Source organism: Aquarana catesbeiana, linkage group LG01, assembly GCF_042186555.1.
Source record: "Aquarana catesbeiana isolate 2022-GZ linkage group LG01, ASM4218655v1, whole genome shotgun sequence".
NCBI lineage: Eukaryota > Metazoa > Chordata > Amphibia > Anura > Ranidae > Aquarana > Aquarana catesbeiana.
This window is the reverse complement of record NC_133324.1, coordinates 238,813,444-238,838,641: the sequence shown is the minus strand read 5'-3', so window position 1 is coordinate 238,838,641 and position 25,198 is coordinate 238,813,444. Positions and strand designations below refer to the sequence as shown.

The following is a 25,198-nucleotide window of genomic DNA, read 5'->3' as shown; positions in this document are numbered from 1 at the left end:
ACTGTGTTCTCCCGAGGGGGAAGCCATCCCCGCTGGGAGAACACAGTGGGGTTGATTTACTTAAAGCAAATCCACTATGCATTACAAGTGCACTGCAAGTAGATCTGAAGGGGAGATATAAAATTAGGGGAAGCTCTGCTGATTTTATCATCCAATCATGTGAAAGCTAAAATGCTGTTTTTTATTTTCCTTGCATGCCCCCCTCAGATCTACAGCGACTGCACTTCCAAGTGCACCTGTAGTGCAAAGTGGATTTGCCTTTAGTAAATAAACTATAACAGCCACTTGCAATAATCGTTTGTAAAATCCGGCAGGCTGGTTGTAACCCAAGTTCATTCAACCTGCCCATACAGGGTTCAAATCTCAGCCAGTTCATTCTGAATCGGCCAAGATTTGAACCGTCTATGGCCAGCTTAAGCCATCGCAAAATAGCTCAGAGGAATTTCGGCTGTCTAGCACATCAAAGAAAGATAGCAAAGCCTTTATTTGCTTTTAGCAGTGCGTTAGCTCAGAATACAACAGGCAGCATGAGTGTATGCACTTATTAGAGGATGAAAAATATTGCTACAGTGGATATAAAAAGTCTACAAACCCCTGTTAAAATGTCAGGTTTCTGTAATGTAAAAAAATGAGACCAAGATAAATCATTTCAGAACTTTTTCCCCCTTTTTATGTGACCTATAAACTGTACAACTCAGTTGAAAAACAAACTGAAATCTTTTAGGTGGAGGGAAGTAAAAATAAAAAAAACTAAAATAATTTGGTTGCACAAGTGTGCACACCCTTAAACTTTACTGAGCTATCTGGAGTCTATTAGAGCCTAGATCTCTCCTTCCCTTAAAAGCTTCAGATCATACCAGGATCAGTATAAGCAGAGGCTTTTTTCAAACCAGTAATGGTTTGTTTACATGAGAATATGAAAGTGTAGCACTATAGAACCTAAATAGACTTAAAGATAATGAAATCAGTGTTAAAATCTTAATGTCAGAAATTATAAAAACAGGAATAACAGATCATAAAATAATTATTCAGTGAAGAAATCCCAATTCAGGGGAGATATATATAGATATAGAGAGATATATAGAGAGAGAGATAGATAGATAGATATATAGAGATAGATATATATATATATATATAGATATATATATAGATATATATCTATATATAGATATGATATAGTCATACCCTGTCCAGAATATATAGTACAATATACATGTGCAAACTGGTGATACAATAATAAATGAAAAGGAGATAACCAATGTGAAATAAAGTGCCAAAATATCCAACTGGAAATATATTTTGAATATAGACGACAGTCCAGGCATATGTTAATACAAACTAAAATATATTAAAGTCCAAAGATGTAAAGGAAATCCTCGAACCCCTGCACAACTGTTTGTAACCAACGACGTTTCAGGAGAGGCTAGAATAGTAAAAGAGCCACCACCAAGGATCTTAGGAGGCTTACCAGAGGTTATTGACTTGGGGAGGCTTATGCCATCCAAGTCTCAAAGGCTTTTAAAGAGCTGGTTAGAAGGGTACATATCCTTGGACAACCACAATGGATTCTAGGTCAGGACAACAGCTTGGCACCAACGATCACACGCGGCGGCGTAAGGAAAATGCTCCAATGTAGGGCCACAAACAGATGTTCACATACCATGCGAAAATAGATGAAAAACTTGCATAGCGTGATAACGTAAAAAAGTGTTTTATTAAAGGATATAAAAAAATCAAACTCACGTGTTAAAAGTCATCAAGAGCATGTTAAATTGGAAGTAAACCCTCCTATCGTTTTCAGCCAAGGAAGTGGCCATCTTGGCCTCTGTTTAATCTACAAGTGCCATGATGCTGCACATGTGATCAGTTCTGACACCAGCCATTGGATGGTTTGACAGTTTGGTTGAGAGCACAACCAATGGGAGTGTTACATTTCCAGCACGTGCCGGAAAGGTACCTGTTTTTTGGACGGGTTTACTTCCGCTTTAAGAGCAGACCGGTAATTGTAGCGGGTCCACCCAACGCGTTTCAGCTAAAAAGCCGTCATCTGGGGTGCGGACCCCACAAACATCACCGCTTATAAAGAGCTAATGACCCCACATGGGAAGTGGATCTGGATATACGAATTACAGACCCATTTTCCGCAAGGAATGAATGTGGAATGGGATATTACCGTATTTATCGGCGTATAACACGCACCGGCGTATAACACGCACCCCAATTTAGGAGGGAATTTTAAGGAAAAAAAACTTACATTTAAATGCCCTTCATTGCAGCCTTGTCAGTGCAGCCTTGTCAGTGCAGCTTTGTCAGTGCAGCCTTGTCAGTGCAGCCTTGTCAGTGCAGCCTTGTCAGTGCAGCCTTGTCAGTGCAGCCTTGTCAGTGCAGCCATGTCAGTGCAGCCATGTCAGTGCAGCCATGTCAGTGCAGCCATGTCAGTGCAGCCATGTCAGTGCAGCCATGTCAGTGCAGCCATGTCAGTGCAGCCTTGTCAGTGCAGCCTTGCCAGTGCAGCCTTCCCCAGTGCAGCCTTGTCAGTGCAGCCTTGCCCCAGTGCAGCCTGGGATCCCCTGTCCCTGCTTCCAGGGCTTCAAAATCGCGGTCCGCGATTTGAAAATGGCGCCGCCGGCGCCGAAGTACACAGAGCCGGTCCGAGTAGGTTCGGATAGCTCCGCTCGGGACTACGAGTGGAGCCGAAAGTAAACGCGAGCCGACGGAAAGAGCCGAGGACCGGCTCTGTGTACTTCGGCTCCGGCGGCGCCATTTTCAAATCACGGTCCGCGATTTTGAAAATGTGACAGCTCGGGATCGGCAGGGATCGGCGTATAACACGCACCTGCGACTTTCCCCTGATTTTTAAGGGGAAAAAAGTGCGTGTTATATGCCGATAAATACGGTAATTTGTTTATTAATCAGGCCTAGTAGGAACGATTGCTTTTTCTTTTCTGTTTTCTTCTCTCGTTTTTATTCATTTTTTCTTTTTCGTTTTTTACCATTCTTAATTTTAATTTTCTTTATCATTTATCATATTACATAAATGATGTCCGTTTTTGCTAATGTAGAGGTGGTTTTATCAGTCATATCCATTTATATTTATTTTTATAACTATTAATGTAACTGATGACCCTGATGTGAAGTTGACATATAGCTCTTAATTATCTCTGATCATTGGTCCAACTGGGGTCAAGTCGCATACTGTTTGGACCTTTTATAAATAATCATTTTTCGATTCATATACAATTTTTGCCCCTATAATATTTTTTATTATTAATATACAAATATACATTTTTTATTTTTACATGACTTGTCATTAACCCAAGGTTTTTTTACTTTTGGCTTGTCTGATCGTTCCGGTCCTTGAGAACGAGGCTTGGCTCCGTTCTTTTGCGACCTGTATTTTTCTTTTATGTATCAGGACATTTTCATTCTTAATTTCTTAGTTATTTATAATTTATATTTATTGGGGCATCTCAATTATTGGCATTATTTAATTTATTGGATGCTTTTGTGGTTTAACTAACCGGAAGTGACGAGACTCAGTTACACTTCCGGTACCATGGCACTTCCCATATGGGGTCGTTAGCTCTTTATAAGCAGTGATGTTTGTGGGGTCCACACCCCAGATGACGGCTTTTTAGCTGAAACGCGTTGGGTGGACCCACTACAATTACCACTGTCTGCTCTTAACATGCTCTTGATGACTTTTAACATGTGAGTTAGATTTCTTATATCCTTTAATAAAATAAGTTTTTACGTTATCACGCTATGCGAGTTTTTTTTCATCTATTTTCGCATGGTATGTGAACATGTGTTTGTGGCCCCCCATTGGAGCATTTTCCTTACGCCGCCGTGTGTGATCATTGGTGCCAAGCTGTTGTCCTGACCTAGGATCCATCGTGGTTGTCCAAGGAGATGTACCCTTCTAACCAGCTGTTTAAAAGCCTTTGCGACTTGGGTGGCATAAGCCTCCCCAAGTCAATAACATCTGGTAAGCCTCCAAAGATCCTTGGTGGTGACTCTTTTACTATTCTAGCCTCTCCTGAAACATTGTTGGTCAAAAACACTTGTCCAGGGGTTCGAGGATTTCCTTTACATCTTTGGACTTTAATATATTTTAGTTTTCATTAACATATGCCTGGACTGCCGTGTATATTCAAAATATATTTCCAGTTGGATATTTTGGCACTTTATTTCACATTGGTTATCTCCTTTTCATTTATTATTGTATCACCAGTTTGCACATGTATATTTTACTATATATTCTGCACAGGGTATGGCTATATCATATCTATATATATATATATCCCCTGAATTGGGATTTCTTCACTGAATAATTATTTTATGATCTGTTATTCCTGTTTTTTTTATAATTTTTGATATTAAGATTTTGACACTGATTTCATTATCTTTAAGTCTATTTAGGTTCTATAGCGCTACACTTTCATATTCACATTTACTGCTTGGGTGTAAACTTGGGGACAAGTTGCCATGCCATGCTACTATAATAATTTGAGGAAGTGAACCAGAAGTATACTGATCAAGTGTCCTGACATTAGGGTTCTTCCACACAGGCTGTCCGATCATGTCCGCCTTTTGTTTTTAAGGAGGACCTGATTGGACCCTCCAGTTTCCCCTATGGAGTGGCCGATGTCAACTGTGACATGTCTGCTGACATCTGCCACTATCCGATCTGATCCTGTCCGCAAAATCAAGAGGGATGGTGGTTCTATTTTCCATCCCTCTGGGGGATCAGATGAAAATGGACTGGTTGTCCGATTTCCCCATAGAGGAGAGTGGGACTGTGTCCGTCTCCACTCTGCACAGTGAGCAGAGATGGACCTGTCATCCATCTGCTCAGCGGAGATCAGTGGAGTGATCCCTCCCTGAGCAAGCGGATTCCCCCAAACAGAGGCGCCCATGTGAAAGGGGCCTTACTTTCCAGATCTGCATGCTTTTTCCAAGTCCGAGAATCAGATAGTACTAAAGCCAGAGACAGCAAGGAGGTGGCAATGGAATCCTCTACATTTCAAAATATGGGTTCCTTTTTAATATGAAAAATATAGCTATTCTCAACTATAGTTCACAATTAAAGGGAAAACACTTAGAGAAACTCGCTGAGTAAGGACTCAGGTGGTGCAGGGAGCAAGTGATGAGAGTTTCTTGATGAGTATAACTGCCTGGGGGGGGGGGTGTTATCTGTGGATGCTGTCACTGTAGCTCCGTGTTGTACAATCACACTTCAGTAATGCTTTCTAAAGTCATTTTCTGTGCGTTTTTAGAAGCCATGTGCCGTACAGCATTATGGGGCAGGATTACCCATTTTTGGCCCCATAGACTGTTTTGGGAGTTCCTGAAAAATTGGGGTAATGCACGTTTTCGCACATTATTTCAGTCACTCCCATTGAAGTCTATTGGGCCAAAAATGGACAAATCTGTCTGGAAAGTAGTTGTCGTTCTTTTTTGAGTGGCGTTCAACCAAACGCTCAGGTGTGATGGGGGTACTATGGGGTTTTCTTATGTTTTCTTTTAAAATTGTTGAGTATTTTTTTGTAGTTTCAAGTTACAAAATGCTGAGTTGTGAATGGGGCCCATATGTGCAAAGTAATTGGGTCTTTCTAAGAGATATTGGTTCTAGTGCTTAGCGGATCTTTTATACAATAACACCCTGTAAGTATAATCAGTGAGAGCTTTGATATAATGTTATGTGACTATTTTATTTCATCTTATAATTTTCTCCCTTCTGGTTACAGTATTCATATCTGCTCACTAGCCAGCTGGAATCTCAGCGCATTTACTGGGAAAACAAGATTGTGCGTTTGGAGAAGGATACAGCTGATGAGGTGAGTGACCACCAAGAAAACTGTTTTTGGAGTTTAAACTACCTACAGTGCCTTGAAAAAGTATTTTTATTTTTCCCAATAAAGTTTTTATTGAAATACAATTAAAGCATTACAGTAACACAAATCATTTAAATGTATACTACGTAATGATAGATATAACAATTCACAATATGTTATATATTCATACCGCTTGAAATTTTCCAAATTTTTGTCATGTTACAACCAAAAACTTAAATGTATTCTATTAGGATTTTATGTGATAGACCAACACAATGTGGCACATAATTGTGAAGTGGAAGGAAAATGATAAATGGTTTTCAATTTTTTTTTACAAAAATCTGAAAAGTGTGGTGTGCATTTGTATTCAGCCCCCCTGAGTCAATACTTTGTTGAACCACCTTTCACTGCAATTGCAAGTGCAAGTTTTTTTTTTTTTTTGGGTATGTCTCTACCAGCTTTGCACATCTAGAGAGTGTGTAATTTTTGCCCATTCTTCTTTGCAGAATAGCTGTCAGATTGGATGGAGAGCATCTGAACAGCAATTTTCAAGTCTTGCCACAGATTCTCAATTGGATTTAGGTCTGGACCTTGACTGGGCCATTCTAACACATGAATATGCTTTGATCTAAACCATTCCATTGTAGCTCTGGCTGTATGTTTAGGGTCGTTGTCCTGCTGGAAGGCGAACCTCTGCCCCGCTTTCAAGTCTTTTGCAGACTCTAACAGGATATTTTTTAAAATCACACTGTATTTGGCTCCATCCATTTTCCGATCAACTCTGGCCAGCTTCCCTGTCCCTGCTCAAGAAAAGCATCCCCACAACGTGTTGCTGCCACCACCATGTTTCACAGTGGGGATGGTGTGTTCAGTGTGATATGCAGTGTTAGTTTTCCTGCCACACATAGCATTTTCTTTTAGGCCAAAAAGTTCAATTTTGGTCTCATCTGACCAGAGCACCTTCTTCCACATGTTTGCTGTGTCCCCCACATGGCTTCTCACAAACTGCAAACAAGACTTCCTGATGATGCGTGCTGGAACGCGAAATGCATAGAAGCTAGGTCTGACAAACACTCTACGTCACTTCCGCTGGGGGGTTGCCTAATGTATAGCATACACCGCTGGTCCCATAGCGCTGTCTGAACGGACTTCCACCGCACTAGGTGTTTTCCGATATACTGATGCACTCCCCTGCTGAAAATATTGTAAGTGACATTTTTTAACAATAAACAAATGATACTACACTATATATCTGCCTTCCCTGGCTCTTTTTTTGCGAAGCTTCATTTTCAGATGTGGGAGATGGGAGCAGAGAATAGATAATTAAGATTTGATCTGGCTGTTCCCGGGCTCATGCGACCAAGTTCACCATACATGTGAACGATTGATTGGAAAAAGTTTGTTGAATGGTTTCCAGATTTCGAGGAGGTACTTCATGTCTTATGGTCACTTGCTGGCCAGGGCCATCTGATGAGCGCAATTTGTTGTCACTTTGGGTGAAAAGTCACGAATATTAATTGAAACACGGATTTTATTTCTCACATGGTGTTGGAGTGGAATCATGAACTTTTTATGATATATTTGTTTGAGCAATCACAAATATGTTAATATAATAACTTCTTTTGAAGGATTTGTGCACATATATAAAGTGAAGTAATTCACTAATATATGTTTATACACGGTTTTGTATGCATACCTACTATTTGTATAAATCACTTTTTGTATTTTTAATGATTGTATTGGGAGTGCCCTTTATCACAGTATTCACTCCTTATTAGTCTTCACTAATTTCAGGTGCAGCAACCCTTCTTTCCTTTTTGTTTCATTATTGGCGCCAGTTCAATTAATCTATTAACCTATGGGTGGCTTTCTTCTTGCCACTCTTCCATAAAGGGCAGATTTGTGGAGTGCACAACTAATAGTTGTCCTTTGGAAAAATTCTTCCACCTGAGCTGTGGATCTCTGCAGCTCCTCCAGAGTTACCATGGGCCTCTTGGCTGCTTCTCTGATTAATGCTCTCCTTGCCCAGCCTGTCCGTTTAGGTGGACAGCCATGTCCTTGGTAGGTTTGCAGTTGTGCCATACTCTTTCCATTTTTGGATGATGGATTGAACAATGCTTTGTGAGATGTTCAAAGAATGCAACATTTTTTTATAACCTAACCCTGCTTTAAACTTATGTACAACTTTATCCCTGGCCTTTCTGGTGTGTTCCTTGGCCTTCAGTATGCTGTTTGTTCACTAAGGTTCTCTAACAAACCTCTGAGGGCTTCACAGAACATCTGTATTTATACTGCAATTAAATTACACACAGGTGGACTCTATTTGCTAATTAGGTGACTTCTGAAGGCAATTGGTTCCACTAGATTTTAGTTAGGGGTATCGGAGTAAAGTGGGCTGAATACAAATGCACGCCACACTTTTCTGATATTTAGTTTTAAAATATTTTGAAAACCATTTATCATTTTCCTTCCCATTTTACTTCACAATTATGTGCCTCTTTGTGTTGATCTATCACATAAAATCCCAATAAAATAGATTACGTTTTTGGTTTTAACATGACAAAATGGGGAAAATTTCAAGGGGTATGAATAATTTTCCAAGGCACTGTGCCATTATTACTATTCTGCATTAATTGATTTTAAAGGGACGTTTCTGCCTGTTTGCAGCATAAACGATTTCCCAGCCCTGGCACATAAACCCTAGGTCCTGTTTGACAACTTGCGGGAACTCAAGGATCAAACATGACTGTGTACTCCCTATTCAAATCTAGATTCAGCAATGCAGGAAATGCAGACTTTTCACTAAGCTGCTGGTCCATATGCTCTGCTACAGTGCGAGTGAGAGAAGTGAAAAGTGAGAGAGAGATACAATTTCTGCTTTGTCAGATCAATTGATTCAAGTGCCTTATCGTTTGTGCTGTTTTCATAAAGCAAATGGTATTTGAAATGCATAAAAGGGCAGAATTTCACTAAACTCAGTATAACCAGACCTAACCAGGTTATAGTGAGATGAGCTAAGAGGAACAAAAAATAAATCTGCTAAACCATTGTGAAGATTGTAGAGACTTTTTATATCATATGGTATGAGCGTCTGTCTTCCATCACAAATTTTTAAAAAAAAAAATATATATATAATTGGCAGATCCATTCAAACCATTTTTTTTTCTGGCTCCTGGGTCAGCTGTGCATCCAGAATCACTAATTTACACTCCGCCATAAACACTTTTCCCAAACCCTATTTTAGAACAGTTTAAAAGCCCACCTTGCTATAATCTGATTACACTCTCCCAGACTTCAAGCCCTATCTTATAATTGCTGGTTTTACAAGCCACTTTACCATAACTTGTCTGGTTATGCTTACCTGTAGGAAAAAAAAAAGTAACTATTACTACCACTTTAATTCACAATCCTTATTTTAGAATTACAGGTTTATAGACCATCTCACCATAACCCCTAGCTTTACTGTGCTGTTGTTCCCCCAAGTCCTACTCCTATAGACGCTATAGTGTCCATACATGACCCTGCTGTTGGCTAACAAGATTGCAGTTTGGAATAAATGCTCTATAGTGTTAAAGGATAAGTTCACCTTTATGCAAGGTGAACATGTCAATGGACTACAAGAGCTCTATCAGTGCCCTTGCAGCCCATTGAAACTACAAGTCCGTCTGTCACGGTGGCAGACGGTATTTGTATTCTGTTCATTTACAGGAAATTGTGAATGAATGAATGGCATGACTTTTCAAGAAGTGACAGCTGGTGCATGGAGAAGAATAAATCCCCGCCCACAAGGGAAGGAGGATCAGGCAGGAGGCAGCAGGAGCTGGAATATGTTACATGTTCCACCCTACATACAGGTGTAACATGTTCTGAAGGTGAAACTTTCCTTTAAACTACTTACAACCCCAATCCCAAAAAGGTTGGGGCGCTTTGTAAAATCTACATAAAAACAGAATGCAATGATTTTCAAATTTCAAAAACCCATATTTTGTTCACAATAGAAAACATATCAAATGTTTAAACTGAGAAAATGTACCATTTTAAGAAAACAAATAAGATAATGTGGAACTTGATGGCAGCAACACGTATTCGAATTTGGGTTTGTATATCTGCTGTAAACCAGGAGATATATAGTTAGCCCTAGGGCATAAAAGAATGATTTGCATAGTTCTTATCGCTGTTCTGCAAGAAGAAATAAACCTAAATAAACTTTAATTTTTTTTTTTCTGGAAGTGAGAAATGCAGGTACCTTTTTGTTTTAAGAAGGCTCTTCTGTGGTTTTCATTGTCTAGAACTGTCAGAAAAAGAATAAAAAATGAATACACATGAAAAAGTAGCACAGCTACAAAATGAACCCCTCTAGAGACCAACAAGATGTTCAGGGTTAAATACACCTTAGGCTACGTTTACTCACAAAAGATAAATTAGTGTTATGTGTTCAGTTTCATAAGGATTCACCACGTGTAGCTCAATCAAAAGCAGCAGAAAAGAAATCCACAACCTTATCAAAAAAATTATGCATTTATATACTGTGACTACAGATGCTTTAAATATAATTTTGTACTTTGCTAGTCATAAAATTATGTTATGTAAATGATACAGGTTACCTAGTTTGTAGCTTTAAAGCTTCTTAGACTGAACGATAGGACCACAGTTCCTGTCATAAGGCCTTCCTGATGACACTCATCACAGGGATAAGATTTGTGTTTTATGACTTGGTTTTTGTTTTCTCAGATTAACAACATGAAAGCAAAGTTCAAGGAGACAATAGATAAGTGTGACAGCCTGGAGCACAGGCTAAATGATCTTCTCAAGGAGAAACAAACCGTGGAAAGAAAGTGAGTAAAAATCTCTAATAACATTTTTAGGTAGCCCATACATTAATTCTTTTTTTTTTTTTCCTTAAACTAGCGGGTTGAATGAAATAAAATGACCCGATTCCCCCATCCACAAACTCGAGGTGAATGGGGAATCCTTCCTGCTGAGATATTGTATTCTGACAGCGGGGAGACTTTCCTGCCATCAGAATACACTGATCAGTGCTGCCAGCTATAGACCGCGGCATGTATCGATCTGGAAAAACCTGACAGGGTTGTTAAAAACAAGTCAATCGGTGGGTAGACTTTGTACAACCAGCCTTGTCCATACATGGATGGAAATTTAGCTGGTCCGTACTGAACTTGCTGAATTCCAATCCATGTATTTATATGTGCTTTATATGTCCAGATTTTTTTATGAATTTGAAGTGAGTTTACTATTAATTTATTATATGGCAGCTTGCCAATTCTTATATGTGGTTGCTGCATTTGTTTTCTTTTTTAGGCTTTCTTTGTCTTCTTTTCATCTGGTGGTCTGGCCATTAATGATCAGGTGAAAGACGGAAACTCAGAGTGCTCTTGCAAAGCAAATCCTTTATTGGCTGCATGTATAAAAACACTATACAATAGAGTAACGTGTTTCGGCTATGCAGCCTTCCTCATAGCATGCTAATAAAGAATTTTCTTTGCAAGAGCATGATTTGCCAGCTTTCACCTGATCAGTACTTGTCATTTTGGGAGTTTAAAGCACCAGTCTTCAGCTCCAGGACTTCAGATACAGCAGTAAAGTTTGGGTAAATTTCATTATTTATGATCTGGCCAGTAAGTCTGATGTTTTTCAACAGAACAAACTCTCCTGCAAATGTATCCGTTAAGAGTTTTGAGACAAACGGTTTACCACTGATGAGGGTGCTTACAATGATCGTCTTTTTTCATCTAAAACCTTTATCCCATATGAAAAAAAAATGCTTGTGTTACTGCAGTATGAGCCAGCGCTTGGCTTCACTTTGTTACTGTATCTAAATCTGCTAGTACATCTAACTCCACCCCCCCCCCAGACTGACAATGCTGCTGTCTATTTTGCCCCTGTGCTCCTTCATCTAGAGTAGGGGCACCTAATACAGGTGTGTTACTCGCCAGATCACTAGGTGAAAATAGAGGGGGGAAGCCTAAAAAATAAAACAAATAAAGCCATCACATCTAATGATTGCTAAGCTGTAATAGATTCCATTTTTGGTTTTGTAGGTTTAATGCCATGTTAAGAATATGCACTTAAGAATAAGTATAGTTTAATGTCCACAGTTTGGACACAGGTACTTTACATCCCGGGACCCCAAAATGCAGGGTATACCGATGTTCAGAATTTGTCTTCCGAAAGCTGAGGGCTGGCTCATTTTCTTCCCCTTCTAGGTCTGCTACATAACGACATACTGTATAAGGGCCCTTTTTCACTGCTGCACAAAAAAAATAATACAGGTTTGTATTTATTTTGCTTCTTGTTTGCCCCAAACAATGAGTATGCGTTGTCTACAAAATGGAAGGAAATGTAGGCTGCCAGAACCCATGGCATAGATAGAAACTGTGGTATTAAACATTATGGTACAGTTTTTGTTTTTTTTGTTTTTGTTTTTGTTTTTGTTTTTTCTTCTTTTGTGTAGTTTGATTTCTTACCAAACTGTAGAAGTGGAAATTTGACTTTCAGGCCTCCCCATGCATTTAAAGACAAGTCAAGGCAAGGCAAGATTTTAATGTAGCATTTAGTATGGCTGTCAGTGATGTGCAGATTATTTGTAACAATAAATAAAGATCTGATGACTAGTTTTGGGGCCTAGATTTACTGGCTTTCCTTCATTTTAAACGGGTTTTGAATTCCCATACAAGTCTATAGGCATGCAAAACTCGCTTGAAGCAGATCAGGACGTCCAATGCATTGGTTATTGAATTTTGAATGATTTCAGAAGTGGCTCAAACTGATGACGGTCAACACAGCCCCCCTTTTACATGGCCTTTGAGGTGGAATTCTAACATGTTGTGAAGATAATACAATTTGCTGCACAGGCTCCACAAGAGGGGAGTTCTGCTGCATGTGTCTCTTCTAGGGGGAAAATAAAACCCCAGTCTACTTAATGCAACTTTGTAGCATCAGAGGAAGGAAGAGGTGTAGAGTGAGTGCCGATTCACACAGAGGCAACACGATTTCAGCGCGACTTTGCAAGGCGCCTTCAACGCGACTTCAGCACGACTTTAAGAAACTTACAACACGACTTCAAGTCGCCTCCAGGACAGGCGACTTTGGCTGTGGCCAATCACAGAATAATGAGCTCTCTGGGAGGGAGGGGTTTGCCTGGATAAACGAATTTCTTTTCCTGTAAAGTCGCTACAATATAGATGGAGATCCGACTTGGAGGCGACTTCCATTGAATTCTATGGGTACAGGTCGCCTAGAAGTCGCCTTGAAGTAGTACTTGAACATTTTCCGAAGTCTGAGTGACTGCAGTAGTGTACATTAAGACGGCCCTCATTGACTATAATGCATTTCCCAATGTCAAGCGACTTGGGGCGACTTGAGCCCTGACAAGTCGGATCCCAAGTCGTTGTAGTGTGAACCGACCCGAAGGAAGTGTAGAATGTTGCACATAATGTAGAACATTGGGAAAAAAATCTAAAATGTAATTAGTTTAAAATAAAAATGCACAAATACCAGTGCTATCGTCTAACATAATCATTTTGCTGATGATGTGTTTTCCACAGCAAGCAAAACAATGGGAATAGAATGAGTTAAAGTGAACCTTTCAATTCACAAACACGTAATTATAGTGGTTCCCTATAACCTGCTACATTTGTTTGTTTTTTTTTTTAAACTCGTTACTTCCTTATCCAAAAGGTTCAGCAAAAGAAGACTTAAAGCAGAATGTAACTCTCCTGTCCACTGAGGGCGGTGCCATTTTAGCTTCTATTTAGGTCTGCAGTTGCCCTGATGTATGACACCAGCCTTTTGAGTGCTGACATAAGCACACTGGCAGTTGTGGCAGATCTCCCCAGGTGTGTTCAATGCATGCATGTAGCATTGACTGCCCATGCATGAGTAGGCAGAATCCAAATGAATCGCTACAGAAAACATTGATACGGTCATGTGGAAAAGTGAGTGAGTACATCCCATGGAAATAGTTGACTTTTTCAATGTATTTGAACTGGCAAACATTAGATCTTGATTCAAATAATGCCTACATAAACATGGACATGGTCTATTTATTACCTTGATCTAAATTAACAAAAATATAGATTTGTCATTGGGAATTTACCACCATTTCTAATCCATGAAATCAGAATCTAGTGTTTGAGATTGGGTTCTAGTGATTAGAACCTCCTTACAGAGTATGTAGGTGGAACATTCAAACTGCAGATATCTAGGGTCTGTTCTCTTTGCTATCATTGTGGGTTATGTCATCATACCAAGATCAGTAGAACTCTCTAAGGCCATCAGAAAGAAATTTGTGAATGCCTGCAAGTCTGGCAAGGAATGTAATGATTGCCAAATCATTTGAATTAAATTATTCCACTGTAAAGAAAATATCTCCAAGTGGCGTAGATTTCAAGCAACTGCCAAGTGTCCAGGGCAGGCCAGCTAAGTAAATTGAGCCCGATTGCTGACAAAATAGGTCTCCACGTGCCCCAGAATTTCATTGCAGAATGTTCAGGCAACTTTTGCAACAGTTGGGGTCACAGTGCATGCAACAAGTTTGCACCAATTTAGAGAGGTGTGTTAAAAGCATCTGTTGTCCAAAAAGATCATTAGAGCAAGAGTACAGTTTGTCATTGATCATACAGGCCAAGACCAGACCTTCTGAAACAATGTACTGAAGACTGATTAAACAAATATAGCTTTATTTGGTCACAGTAATGCCCCGTAGACACGGTCGGATTTTCCGACGGAAAATGTGTGATAGGACCTTGTTGTTGGAAATTCCAACCGTGTGTAGGCTCCATCACACATTTTCCATCAGAATTTCGGACACACAAAGTTTGAGAGCTTGATATAAAATTTTTCGACAACAAAATCCGTTGTCGGAAATTCCGATCGTGTGTACACAAATCCGACGCACAAAGTGCCACGCATACTCAGAATAAATTAAGAGACTAAAGCTATTGGCTACTGCCCTTTTTATAGTCCCGACGTACGTGTTTTACGTCACAGCGTTCAGAACGATCAGATTTTCTGACAACTTTGTGTGACCGTGTGTATGCAAGATGAGTTTGAGCCAACATCCGTCGGAAAAAATCCATGGATTTTATTGTCTGAATGTCCGATCAATGTCCGACCGTGTGTACGGGGCATAACAGTATACATGTTTGCTGTAAACCAAATAAACTGTTCAGGAGAAGAATCTCATAACTCAGAAGCATGGTGGTAAAATGTTATGGTTTGGGATTGCTTTGCTGCTTCAGGACCTGGGCAGCTGCAGCCATCAAGTCAACTATACATTCATACTAAACCGGAAGTCATTCTTTCAGCATAATGGTATGAAGCATCCTAGATAATCCACCAATGAATGGCTCTAACAGAAAAAGGTTGTGGATTGCCATTGAAATTTTGGGGGGGTCTTTTTTCAATCAGGCAGTTCATGCAAGAAAACCAACTAACATGCCATTACATCTGAGGGTATTTTTCTTATACTAAAATTTTGCCTTTTCAATTATTTATCGCCTATATCTGTAGAAATTGTTTAAATATCTAATGATTGTGTTCAAATAAGTTTCCATGGGTTGTACTTAACTTTTCGCATGATTGTATACAGTATTAAAGTGCATATTTGGTCAAATGGTAAAATGATATATTTATTTCCTCAGTGGATTTCAAATTATTTCTAGTCCACTCCTATTCTTAATCTGACCAAGTTTGAAAGCTTGTTTTTTAAAATCTCTCACATTTTCCACCTTGAATTCACTATGCCCTGTAAATTTGCATTTTACAGAGCCTGCCTTCTGAGCGGACAAACTATTCAAGTTGTGATGCACTAGTGCAGCAATCAGAGGGATAAAGTAGGTGGTGAGGAGACAATACAATGCCTACTTAGCGTTCTCTATAAAGCAATACAAATGCAGATCACTCTTCAGAGACCAAAGCTCGTGTGTACCGTTAAATAGGTGGGTTTAGCTTTGGTGTAACTTTGCTGTCCAGAAAACAAAAATGTCACAAGATAGGCAAAGCCTTAAGGAGTCTAGAAAGCCTTGTTCACATGGGTTTCAGTTTGTTTAAAGGATAAGTTCACCTTTTAACAAAAAAAAGAATAAATGCACATTTTTTTGCAGTTAAACGGAGCCTGGAAAGCATTGCACCCATGATCAGCAGTTGGCTAATGCAATGCAGGTCTCCTGCAGACTGTCAGAGTAAGCTGCCTGCCCATCCATCGTACGCACAGACAATTTTACACGGACTAGAAAAATCAAAGAACTACCACAGCGCTCAACAGCACCATTGTAGCTCATTGAGCATTAGAAAACGACAGCCTCAAAGGCTGTCGGAACTGTTTTCCTATTCGCTGGAACCGCGCTGTGGGGGCAGCCACATACTCGTAGGCTAGGCTTGCGTAGCATATAGGAACTGGAGCTATAGGTGACGCTACTCTAATCTATATTCCCCGATCACTCGTATAGAGGCGACCATTAGAGTACATTGGGTTTGATACAATTGGTTGATTGGTGAGATACACAAGATACAATGTCTGCTACATAATCAGTCCAGGCACTGAAAGTCTCACATATGTGGTATCGTCATACTCCGAAAGAATAGCAGAATGTGTTTTGGGTTGTAATTCTAAGTATGCCCATGCTGTTTGTGAATAATATCTTATTAAATTGACTACTTTGTGTTAAAAAAAAAAAAAAATACATTTCATTTTCATTCCACATTTTCTCATAGTTTACTAATTTAACCAACATAAGGACTTGTTTTAAAAAAAATCAGGACTGTTGGTAGCTAATGAGGTTCGAATATGTAACTTGTAAGTATGTAACCTGTGTGTGTCTGGCTCTGATACTAGCCAGTGCCTCACCAGCCACTGACCTCACCGCATGTCACTGTTTTATGGGTGTTTCCACTGTCCTAGTGCTTCAGGGCCTCCAAAAATGTGATGGGTAGTCAGGAAACTAGATCCATAAATTAGGGCCCTTAGCCTGAAGGTGCTCCTTGAATTTTAGGCCCCTCTGTGTGGCTAGGCTGTGAAAGTCTCAGACATGTGGTATCCCCATACTTAAGAGGCGTAGCAGAATGTGATTTGGGGTATAATTTAGAGTATGTCTTTGTGTGTTATAAATTACATTTTGAAAAGACTCATTATTACCTTGGAGTGTTTGCTTTCTAAATTGGGATCATTTTGTGGGTTTTTCCACAAATGAGACGGGCAATCAGTACATCAGGACTAATCACCTTTTATTTATATTATTATATTGTGTGCATAGACACAAAGGCTAACATGGAGAGGCCTTTAGAGGCAGTTAAAAAAAAAAAAAGTGTCAAATGCCCCTAACAGCAGCTATAAAAACATCCTGTGTGCATGAGCCCTAAGGGAAGCCTGTGCTTCCAGGAGCAGTAAAAACGAGCTTTAAAAACGAAAAACGCAAAACAAAAAGCGTCAAGCTGCGTTTAGACGTTTTTCCATTATAGAAACGGTTTTCAATAAAGGCCTAAAAAAAAAAAATAATATATATATATATATATATATATATATATATATATATATATATATATATATATATATATATATATATATATATGTGTGTGTGTATGTATATATATACAGTCCCTGACAAAAGTCTTGTCGCTTGTGTACAAGTACAAATTGACCTGAAGTGCCACTAAAATATATTTCTAATCAAGATTTTGTTACAAAAAATGGGTCATTTTAATCCCAACAGCTTTTGTAATAATGTTTCAGTGCAAAACGAAACTGACAAAAAGTATTCTAATATTCACAGCTTGGTAAAGCCCATTGAGTCAATTTTTGCCAAGACATAAGTGTTGTCGCCTTGTTATATGAGCTTCACCTGTGACTAATAATGGATCAATTAGGTCTCAGGTGTGTATAAAAAGAACACCAGTACACTAGACCTTCTCAACTGCAACTAGACCTCTGCAAACATGCCTAAGATTCACCCGGAGACTAAAGTGTTGATTATCAAGAGGCTGAAGACCAGATCTACTGCTGATGTGGCAGACACCTTCAATGTGTCTCAGCGTCAAGTTCAGAGGATAAAAAAATGATTTGAAGACACTGGAGACGTTTTGGACAAGGCCAGGTCAGGCCGACCCCGCAAGACAACTGCTCGAGAGGACCGTTTGTTGGCTCGAAAATCCAAGGCCAGCCCATTTTCCACTGCAGCAGAGCTCCACAAGATCTGGTCACCTGAAGTCCCTGTGTCAACCAGAACAGTTTGTCGGATTCTGTCTCGAAATGGCCTCCATGGTTGAATCAGTGCCCATAAGCCAGCACTAAACAAAAGACAATTGAAAAACCGTGTGGCATTTGCCAAGGGCCACAGCCTGCTAAAAGGATGGACACTAGAAAAGTGGCAGAAGGTGGATTTTTCAGATGAATCTTCTGTTGAATTACACCACAGTCACAGCAAATATTGCAGGAGACCTACTGGAACCCGCATGGAGCTGAGATTTTACCCAGAAAACAGTGAAGTTTGGAGGCAAAATCATGGTCTGGGGTTACATCCAGTATGGGGGTGTGCGAGGGATCAGCAGGGTGGAAGGCAACATCAATAGTCTAAAATACCAAGAAATCTTAGCTACATCTTATATTCCCAACCATAAAAAAGGCCAAATTTTGCAGCAGGATGGTGCTCCATCGCATACTTCCATCTCCACATCAAAGTTCCTTAAGGCAAAGAAGATCAAGATGCTCCAGGATTGGCCAGCCCAGTCACCAGACATGAACATCATTGAGCATATGTGGTGTAGGATGAATGATGAAGCATGGAAGACGAAACCAAAGAATATTGATGAACTCTGGGAGGCATTCAAGACTGTTTTTTTTGCTATTCCTGATGACTTCATCAATAAATTGTATGAATCCTTGCCAAACCGCATGAATGCTGTCCTTGTATGGAAGTCATACAAGATATTAAATTTGGATCTCACAGCACCACTACTTAATTTGCTGACATATTTTTGGATTTTCAGTAAAGTTGTTCAATTTCTGTATAGGCGACAAAACTTTTGTCTTGCCAAAATTTGACCTGTCTGCCTTGTTTAAATGATAAATCTTTTTTCAGTGAAACTAATTTCAGTGCATTAAACATCATTTGGGAGGGCTTTAGCTTTTCATATGAGCTATTTCTAACACCAATTAATTAATTAAAAGTCAGGTTAATAGCAGGAGTTTCTACAAAATAGAGAAGCGACAAGACTTTTGTCAGGGACTGTATATATATATGTATATATATATATATATATATATATATATTATACACTGACTGAAGTCCGCTCTCTGCTGACATCACAGAAATCAGCCCAGGCACCGCATCATCCCGACAATGGGAGTCTGGACCCACCAGGTGCCTGCACTGACACCCGTCTCAGCCTCTCAGCAAGCCACTGAGAGCCTGAGATGGCCGCTCCCCGCCCCCCACAGCTCAGTGCTCCAGTGAGCGAGGAGGAGCAGAGCGGAGAGCTGCTGACTGACAGTCAGCCGCTCTCTGCTCAGGGAGATGTGAGAACCGAGCCATCGGCGGTGTTCGATCACTCGGCTCTCAGTGCAGAGGCGCCGGGGGACAGATGCTGCTTCCACCGAGGTAAGTATGAATCTGAAAAAAAAAATACATACTTCTCTTTAAAAACATGTTAGTAAGAAGCTGGGAAAGTAGATCACAATTCTCAGCAGACCTTTTTTGTGTGCCTGAATGTGACAGTACTACGTACCAGCCAGCTTCCTGGCACTGGCTTAGTTGCAAAGTGTTCCTAATTCTGGACTCTGTCCCGCATTGTCCTTGTGCAGTGGGCCGCAGAACTAGTACACAGAAAGACCAATGTACCAGGCACTAGAGCACCATCTGCACTCCAGCACCTAGCATTTTGCACTGAAATGTTACTGTCAGATGGAGTAGGCTCTGCCAGACAGTAAAACCACAGTCCTGGCCCTACGTCATTTTAGAAAGAGTCAGTGACACTGGAGAGAGTGCTCAGGTAAGATTACACTGAGCACTAATGCAGAGGGGGTACCTATCACTGCCACAAATAATTTTTGAAAGCATTCTTCTGTTACATACTGCCACCGTGGTGACATCGCATTGCTGTGTTGGAGATCATAAACAATGGCTGGTTGCTCTGATATTACTGAATGTCAGTGCTGCCAGCCAATGTCTCTGATCACTGCCACAGCAGGACAATATCACCAGACCAGTGCTGCCATTCAGTGGCCTTGATTCACAAAACAGCATCTATGGCTTTAAGATCAGCGGTAAAAAGACTCATGTTTTTCAAAATGTTTTTTGCAGTTTACTAAAAATGCTACTAAAATACCACATGCGATATTTCTTGAAGTGATGTAGTATTTTAATATTAAAAACGTGCTGTAATTTAACGCCGACAGCCACTGGTGTCTTTAACAACTAGTGAACCATGGTGAAAATGCACCATGCCTTTTAATAGATACGTTGAACTATCTACTTTCTATTTGGGGGGTATTTGTACTATCCTGGCATCTTATGGCCGCCAGTACATCAGGAGTGATCAATTTTCAAATATATATGCCATAGTTAGTGGACGCCTATAACTCTAACCTTTTTGTAAGTCCTATGTTCTTCTTCCTGTTTTTGCTGGGCCTCATCACCAAAACTATTCTTCTCAAGGACCCCATGAAAACTTTACTCTCAACTTTGAAACAACCCTTTCTTTGCAAACATATTGACTCTGCCACTATATTTGAACTATTTAGCATATAAAACATGTGCAAAAGTTCTGTGCTTCAGTCTTCCCCTTAACCTCTCTCAATACTAAACGTTTTCACGTCCTTCCTGCCCAGGCCATTTTCAGCACTGTCACTTTAAATGACAAGCAACAATTTGAGACAAATAGAGCTTTCTTTTGGTGGTATTTAATCGGTACTGTTTTTTTGCTATATAAAACTAAAAACACACCAAAAAATTAGGAACAAAAACACAAACACGTTTTTCTCTGTTTGTTATAAAATCTTGCAAATGAATAGTACTTCTTCAGGACTTAAGGAGGTCATAAGGTATTCTGCTGCTTTTCTGTGGTAAAAATAACCCAAATCAGTGTATATTATTCACTCTGTGTGTTAGAGAGTCTACAAACTGTGCTGTGTGTGTGTATGTATATGTGTATATGTGTATATGTGTGTATGTATGTATGTGTATATATATATATATATATATATATATATATATATATATATATGCACACACTAAACTGTGGTGTGTGTGTATGTATATATATATATATATATATATATATATATATACACACACACTATAAACTGTGCTGTATGTATATATATATATATAATATAATAGACACACACATTTCAGTCCGCTCTCTGCTGAAAACGGGTCACAGGAGTGCAAAACGAATTGCATTCCTGTGATCCATAGGAGAAGCCCAGCCAAACGAGCTTTGACTGGACTCCTCCTTTTTAAAGCCACAAGCTTCTGTTTCGCATGTACCCAAGCCCATACAATGTATACTATCTGAAACAGCTGACAATGACTACAAATACATAACTTTTGATCTCTTTAAAGTGGGAGTAAACTCCCATGCATAATTTGTACCTATATAAAGTACCTACCTATAAGGTAAGCCTTATAGGTATAGATACTGTAAATATCTCCTAAATGTGCACCATTTACGCGATATTTGCTGTACTGTACATACCACCCTGGCCATTCCTTCAGAGCCCTGAGCTGTGAATGGCGGCTCTGGCATGCATGTAGCTCCAGCCAGTCACAGAACCGGAGTACGCGAACCCGGAAGGAAGATGGGTGAAGATGGAAGCCTTGTCGGCGGTGACAGCTCAGAGGGCTTCGTCCTAAGGTAAGTTTCACATAATGTGCTAGCATGCAATGCATACTAGCACAGTATGGCTTTACCTTGCAGGTTCCAGGAAAAAAAAAGAAAACACAGGGTTTACTACCGCTTTAATGTCCATGTATATTTATGTATTTAATTCATCTTTCTTGATATAAACTATGGCAAGTTTTTATGCAACCTGTTGATATTTGTTTGTTCTGTTTGTTTCTAAGGTGTACCCAGCTAAACACAAAGTTGTCTAAGCTATCCAATGAGTTGAAGGAAGAACAGGAAATGAACAAGTGCCTCAGAGCCAACCAGGCATTGCTCCAAACCAAACTGAGAGAGGAGGAGAATATGCGAAAAGAAGTTGGTGAGCAGAAAGATCTTCAGATTGTGGAAATGCAGGAACAACTACGAGATGTCATGTTCTACTTGGAAGCTCAGAGAAAAATAAACCAAATGCCAGAAGATGCTCGGCAGGAGATTCAAGATGGTCAGATCAACATAGCTGTGGCATCATCTAGTTCACCTCAGACATCAGGCAAATCACGAAAGGGGCGTGGAAAAAGAGGCAAATAGCAATGGGCGTTATTTTGATTCTATATTTTCACACATATCTCTTTGGGTCGTCTGTTTTCCGTTTGGAATGGGATAAAGGAATGTCACCCAAAAAAATCCCACCAGCTTGATTGCTGGCATATGAGAAAACCAGAGTCCTTTATTTATAGCACATTTCTAATATAGTTTCTGGTACAAAATGATGAAAGATATCAACAGTAATGCTTTCTATTTTAAATAAGCTGTTAAGCCTCCTGCCTTATGTACTCTGTTATAAAAAACGCTTCAATCTTCCGATTTCCATGACTTATTTTAAAGTCGTGCTTATTGAACTTCTGTTTCACTGTAATCTCTTCCCTTCTGAAAGAGGGTGATGTTAATATGGTATAAACAATGCCATAAAGACATAATGTAACTTATATGTTAAAAAGGAATGGAGATGCTAAAATATGTATGATATCTTTTAGCTTCAATAAACACAGAGAACAGCAATGTTAAAAATCTGCTAATTATATTTTCAGTACAAAATTACAATTTTGCAGTTTACAAGATATGAATGGTATTTCATGGAAAACAAATTGTTTTACTTAATAAAGGTGAAATCAATACGCAGAAACTAATAGCAGACAGACAGATCTAAGTATTTATTGGTTCGCAACAGTTTGAACAATAAAATATGATTTCTGATTGGTTGCTATGCATTACTGCACTTTGCACACTGCATGTTGCCTTATTAAATAGGGGAGAGAGGAGTTATGAAATGAGTAACTGTAAATACGTTGGCTCAAGACATTTTCAGACAGAATTTGGTCTGAATTGAAAATTAAACTTGAACCATACAGTTTACTAAAGTAGCAATTCAAATACATCAGTGCTGGGAATGGCAAGAGTAGTATGGATACTTTATCCATATACAACGCTCCATCTTATAATGTACATGTTACAGAACTCCATCTCATAATGTACATGTTGCCAAAAGCAGAATTTGCAAAGCAGAGAAAACCGTTTTGTGGATTTAAGGCAGAAGACCTGACAAAATGCAATTCTCGGTCATTATTATGCAAAATTAAAAGTTATTTCTATCTGTCTGTGTTTTGGACGCACCATTTAAAACAACTAGAAACATATCCTCAGCTTTGTATGTTGTTGTAACTTTCAAGGCTAGCTATTGTTGCAGCTCAGGATTAATATACAGTATAGGTATATTATACGTGGTTTTTGTTTTTGCTGCTAGTCTTGTACATTGAGAGTTATAATTCAACAAACTGACACCACAACAGAGGGAAAATCCCAGATTGTGAGGGTTCAACTTTGTATAGAACTGCATTGTGTGTAATGGCTACTTGTTTTTTGTTTTTTTTTTTCTCTCAAGACTAGAAAAAGCAAGATGCTGCCTAAGCCTATTTTTCACACCCTTGTTCCATTATATATTACGAACAGTCTTGAGGCATAAGTAGTTTTTAATTTGGACTTTTTTGTGGAGTTTGGCTGAAACAATTTTGCAGTAATCCTATGCTGTTGCACATTATTCTTTGGCACGCATAATGTTCTTGTTGTAACACAATTTTCACTCAACACAGTCAATAGGTTTGCATCGTGTGACTGTATTGACAGCAAACAATAGCTGGCATGTTACAATCCAACAAGGTAAAAATCTGGAATAAATTCAGCTGATGTTTCAGATGGCTTATAGAAGTGTCCTCCCACAATTGTCCCTTTTAGTTACAAGGGCCCTCTGTAGGTTCTCTAACATTAGGCCTATAATATGGCAGTTGTAATAGTAAAATTGAAATGTGTTGTACAATATATAAGTAAATCTGAATAACTCCTAGAGGTGCTGCCTTCCTGTCTAATTGTATTTATTTGTAAAAGAACATTTTAAGTTGCCTATTGAGTTTTTCTGTCACTTGTACAGAATGTCTGCATGTATACTCTTTGGGTTTTATCTTAGTTTCTTATATTTAAATTTGCTCTTGATGGTTTTTTTCCTGATGCAAAGAATAAACTAGTTCCTAATTTATAAACCAATATTGAGTTTGGTTGCTGATTCCATGTCTATATACATTTTCACCACTGCTTACAAAAGGTCTGACTGTAAAAAGATGAAAAATTGCTACATACACATTTAAAATGCACATGGATGCCAATAGAGTTATAATTCTATTCAGTCTTTTCAAGCTTGATCACTAGTGTTAAGGAGTCCTGGCAGCACCTGTCTGCCATGTTCATCAATAATTCTCATTCTTCACTGAAATGATTTTAGCCTCACTTGTGGCCTGAAGTAGCTGAATGTTGGTTGGACCATGCCCTTACATGGAACATATTAATTACATACAGAGGTGTAACTAGAACCTTCAGGGCCCTGGGGAAAGAAACCATGAAGGACCCCCCAACCGGGGCCCTTTACTACCATCATGGGACCCTTTATTACAGTCCCCCAGTGGGCCACCTTCCTACCGTCTTGAGGTCCACCCCCCCCACCCCCCCCCCACGGTGGTGGAACGCCAGGGCCCAGTCACAAGTGCAAACTTTGGGACCCTGGTAGTTCTGCCACTGGTGTTTAGTCGTCTTTTATTTTTGTTTTATTCTTTACTATTTTATTGTATGTATTTTTTTTAAATCTATTATTTTTTACAAATTTTTTTAGGACCCCGTTGGGGGTCTTTGGTAAAATATCAGGGGTCTAAACAGACCCCTGATGTCTCACTTTTGAGACCGAGAAAGGGACTAAGGACAGATTCACCAGTCCCTTTCTCTGCAGCCCCAGCTGAAAAGTATGCATGAACAGGAATAGCTCTGTACAAATCTTCCAGTTCATTGGTAAATAGAAGCGTTGTAAACACAGTGTACTATGCTTCAGCTATGATTGAAGAAAAAAAGTTGTGATCGGTACCAATCACTGACTATTCATTAAGACAATGTGTCATTTACCAGCCTCTTCCACGCTCTCCATC

The 25,198-nt window shown here is 39.4% G+C and overlaps 1 protein-coding gene and 1 long non-coding RNA gene across 2 annotated transcripts in view; one reads left to right on the top strand and one right to left on the bottom strand.

Moving 5' to 3' along the window:
* BRAP (BRCA1 associated protein) overlaps window positions 1-24,272 on the top strand; it is an 87,585-nt gene extending 63,313 nt beyond the window's left edge. The window contains exons 10-12 of the mRNA XM_073626253.1: window positions 5,751-5,840; window positions 10,569-10,672; window positions 21,917-24,272. Of these exons, the coding sequence (XP_073482354.1) occupies window positions 5,751-5,840; window positions 10,569-10,672; window positions 21,917-22,265 (543 nt within the window). The 3' untranslated portion in view covers window positions 22,266-24,272. The remainder of the gene's footprint in view (window positions 1-5,750; window positions 5,841-10,568; window positions 10,673-21,916) is intronic.
* LOC141139783 (uncharacterized) overlaps window positions 1-25,198 on the bottom strand; it is a 42,346-nt gene that overhangs the window by 1,831 nt on the left and 15,317 nt on the right. The window contains exon 3 of the long non-coding RNA XR_012243803.1: window positions 10,084-10,128. This is a non-coding gene — a long non-coding RNA (uncharacterized lncRNA). The remainder of the gene's footprint in view (window positions 1-10,083; window positions 10,129-25,198) is intronic.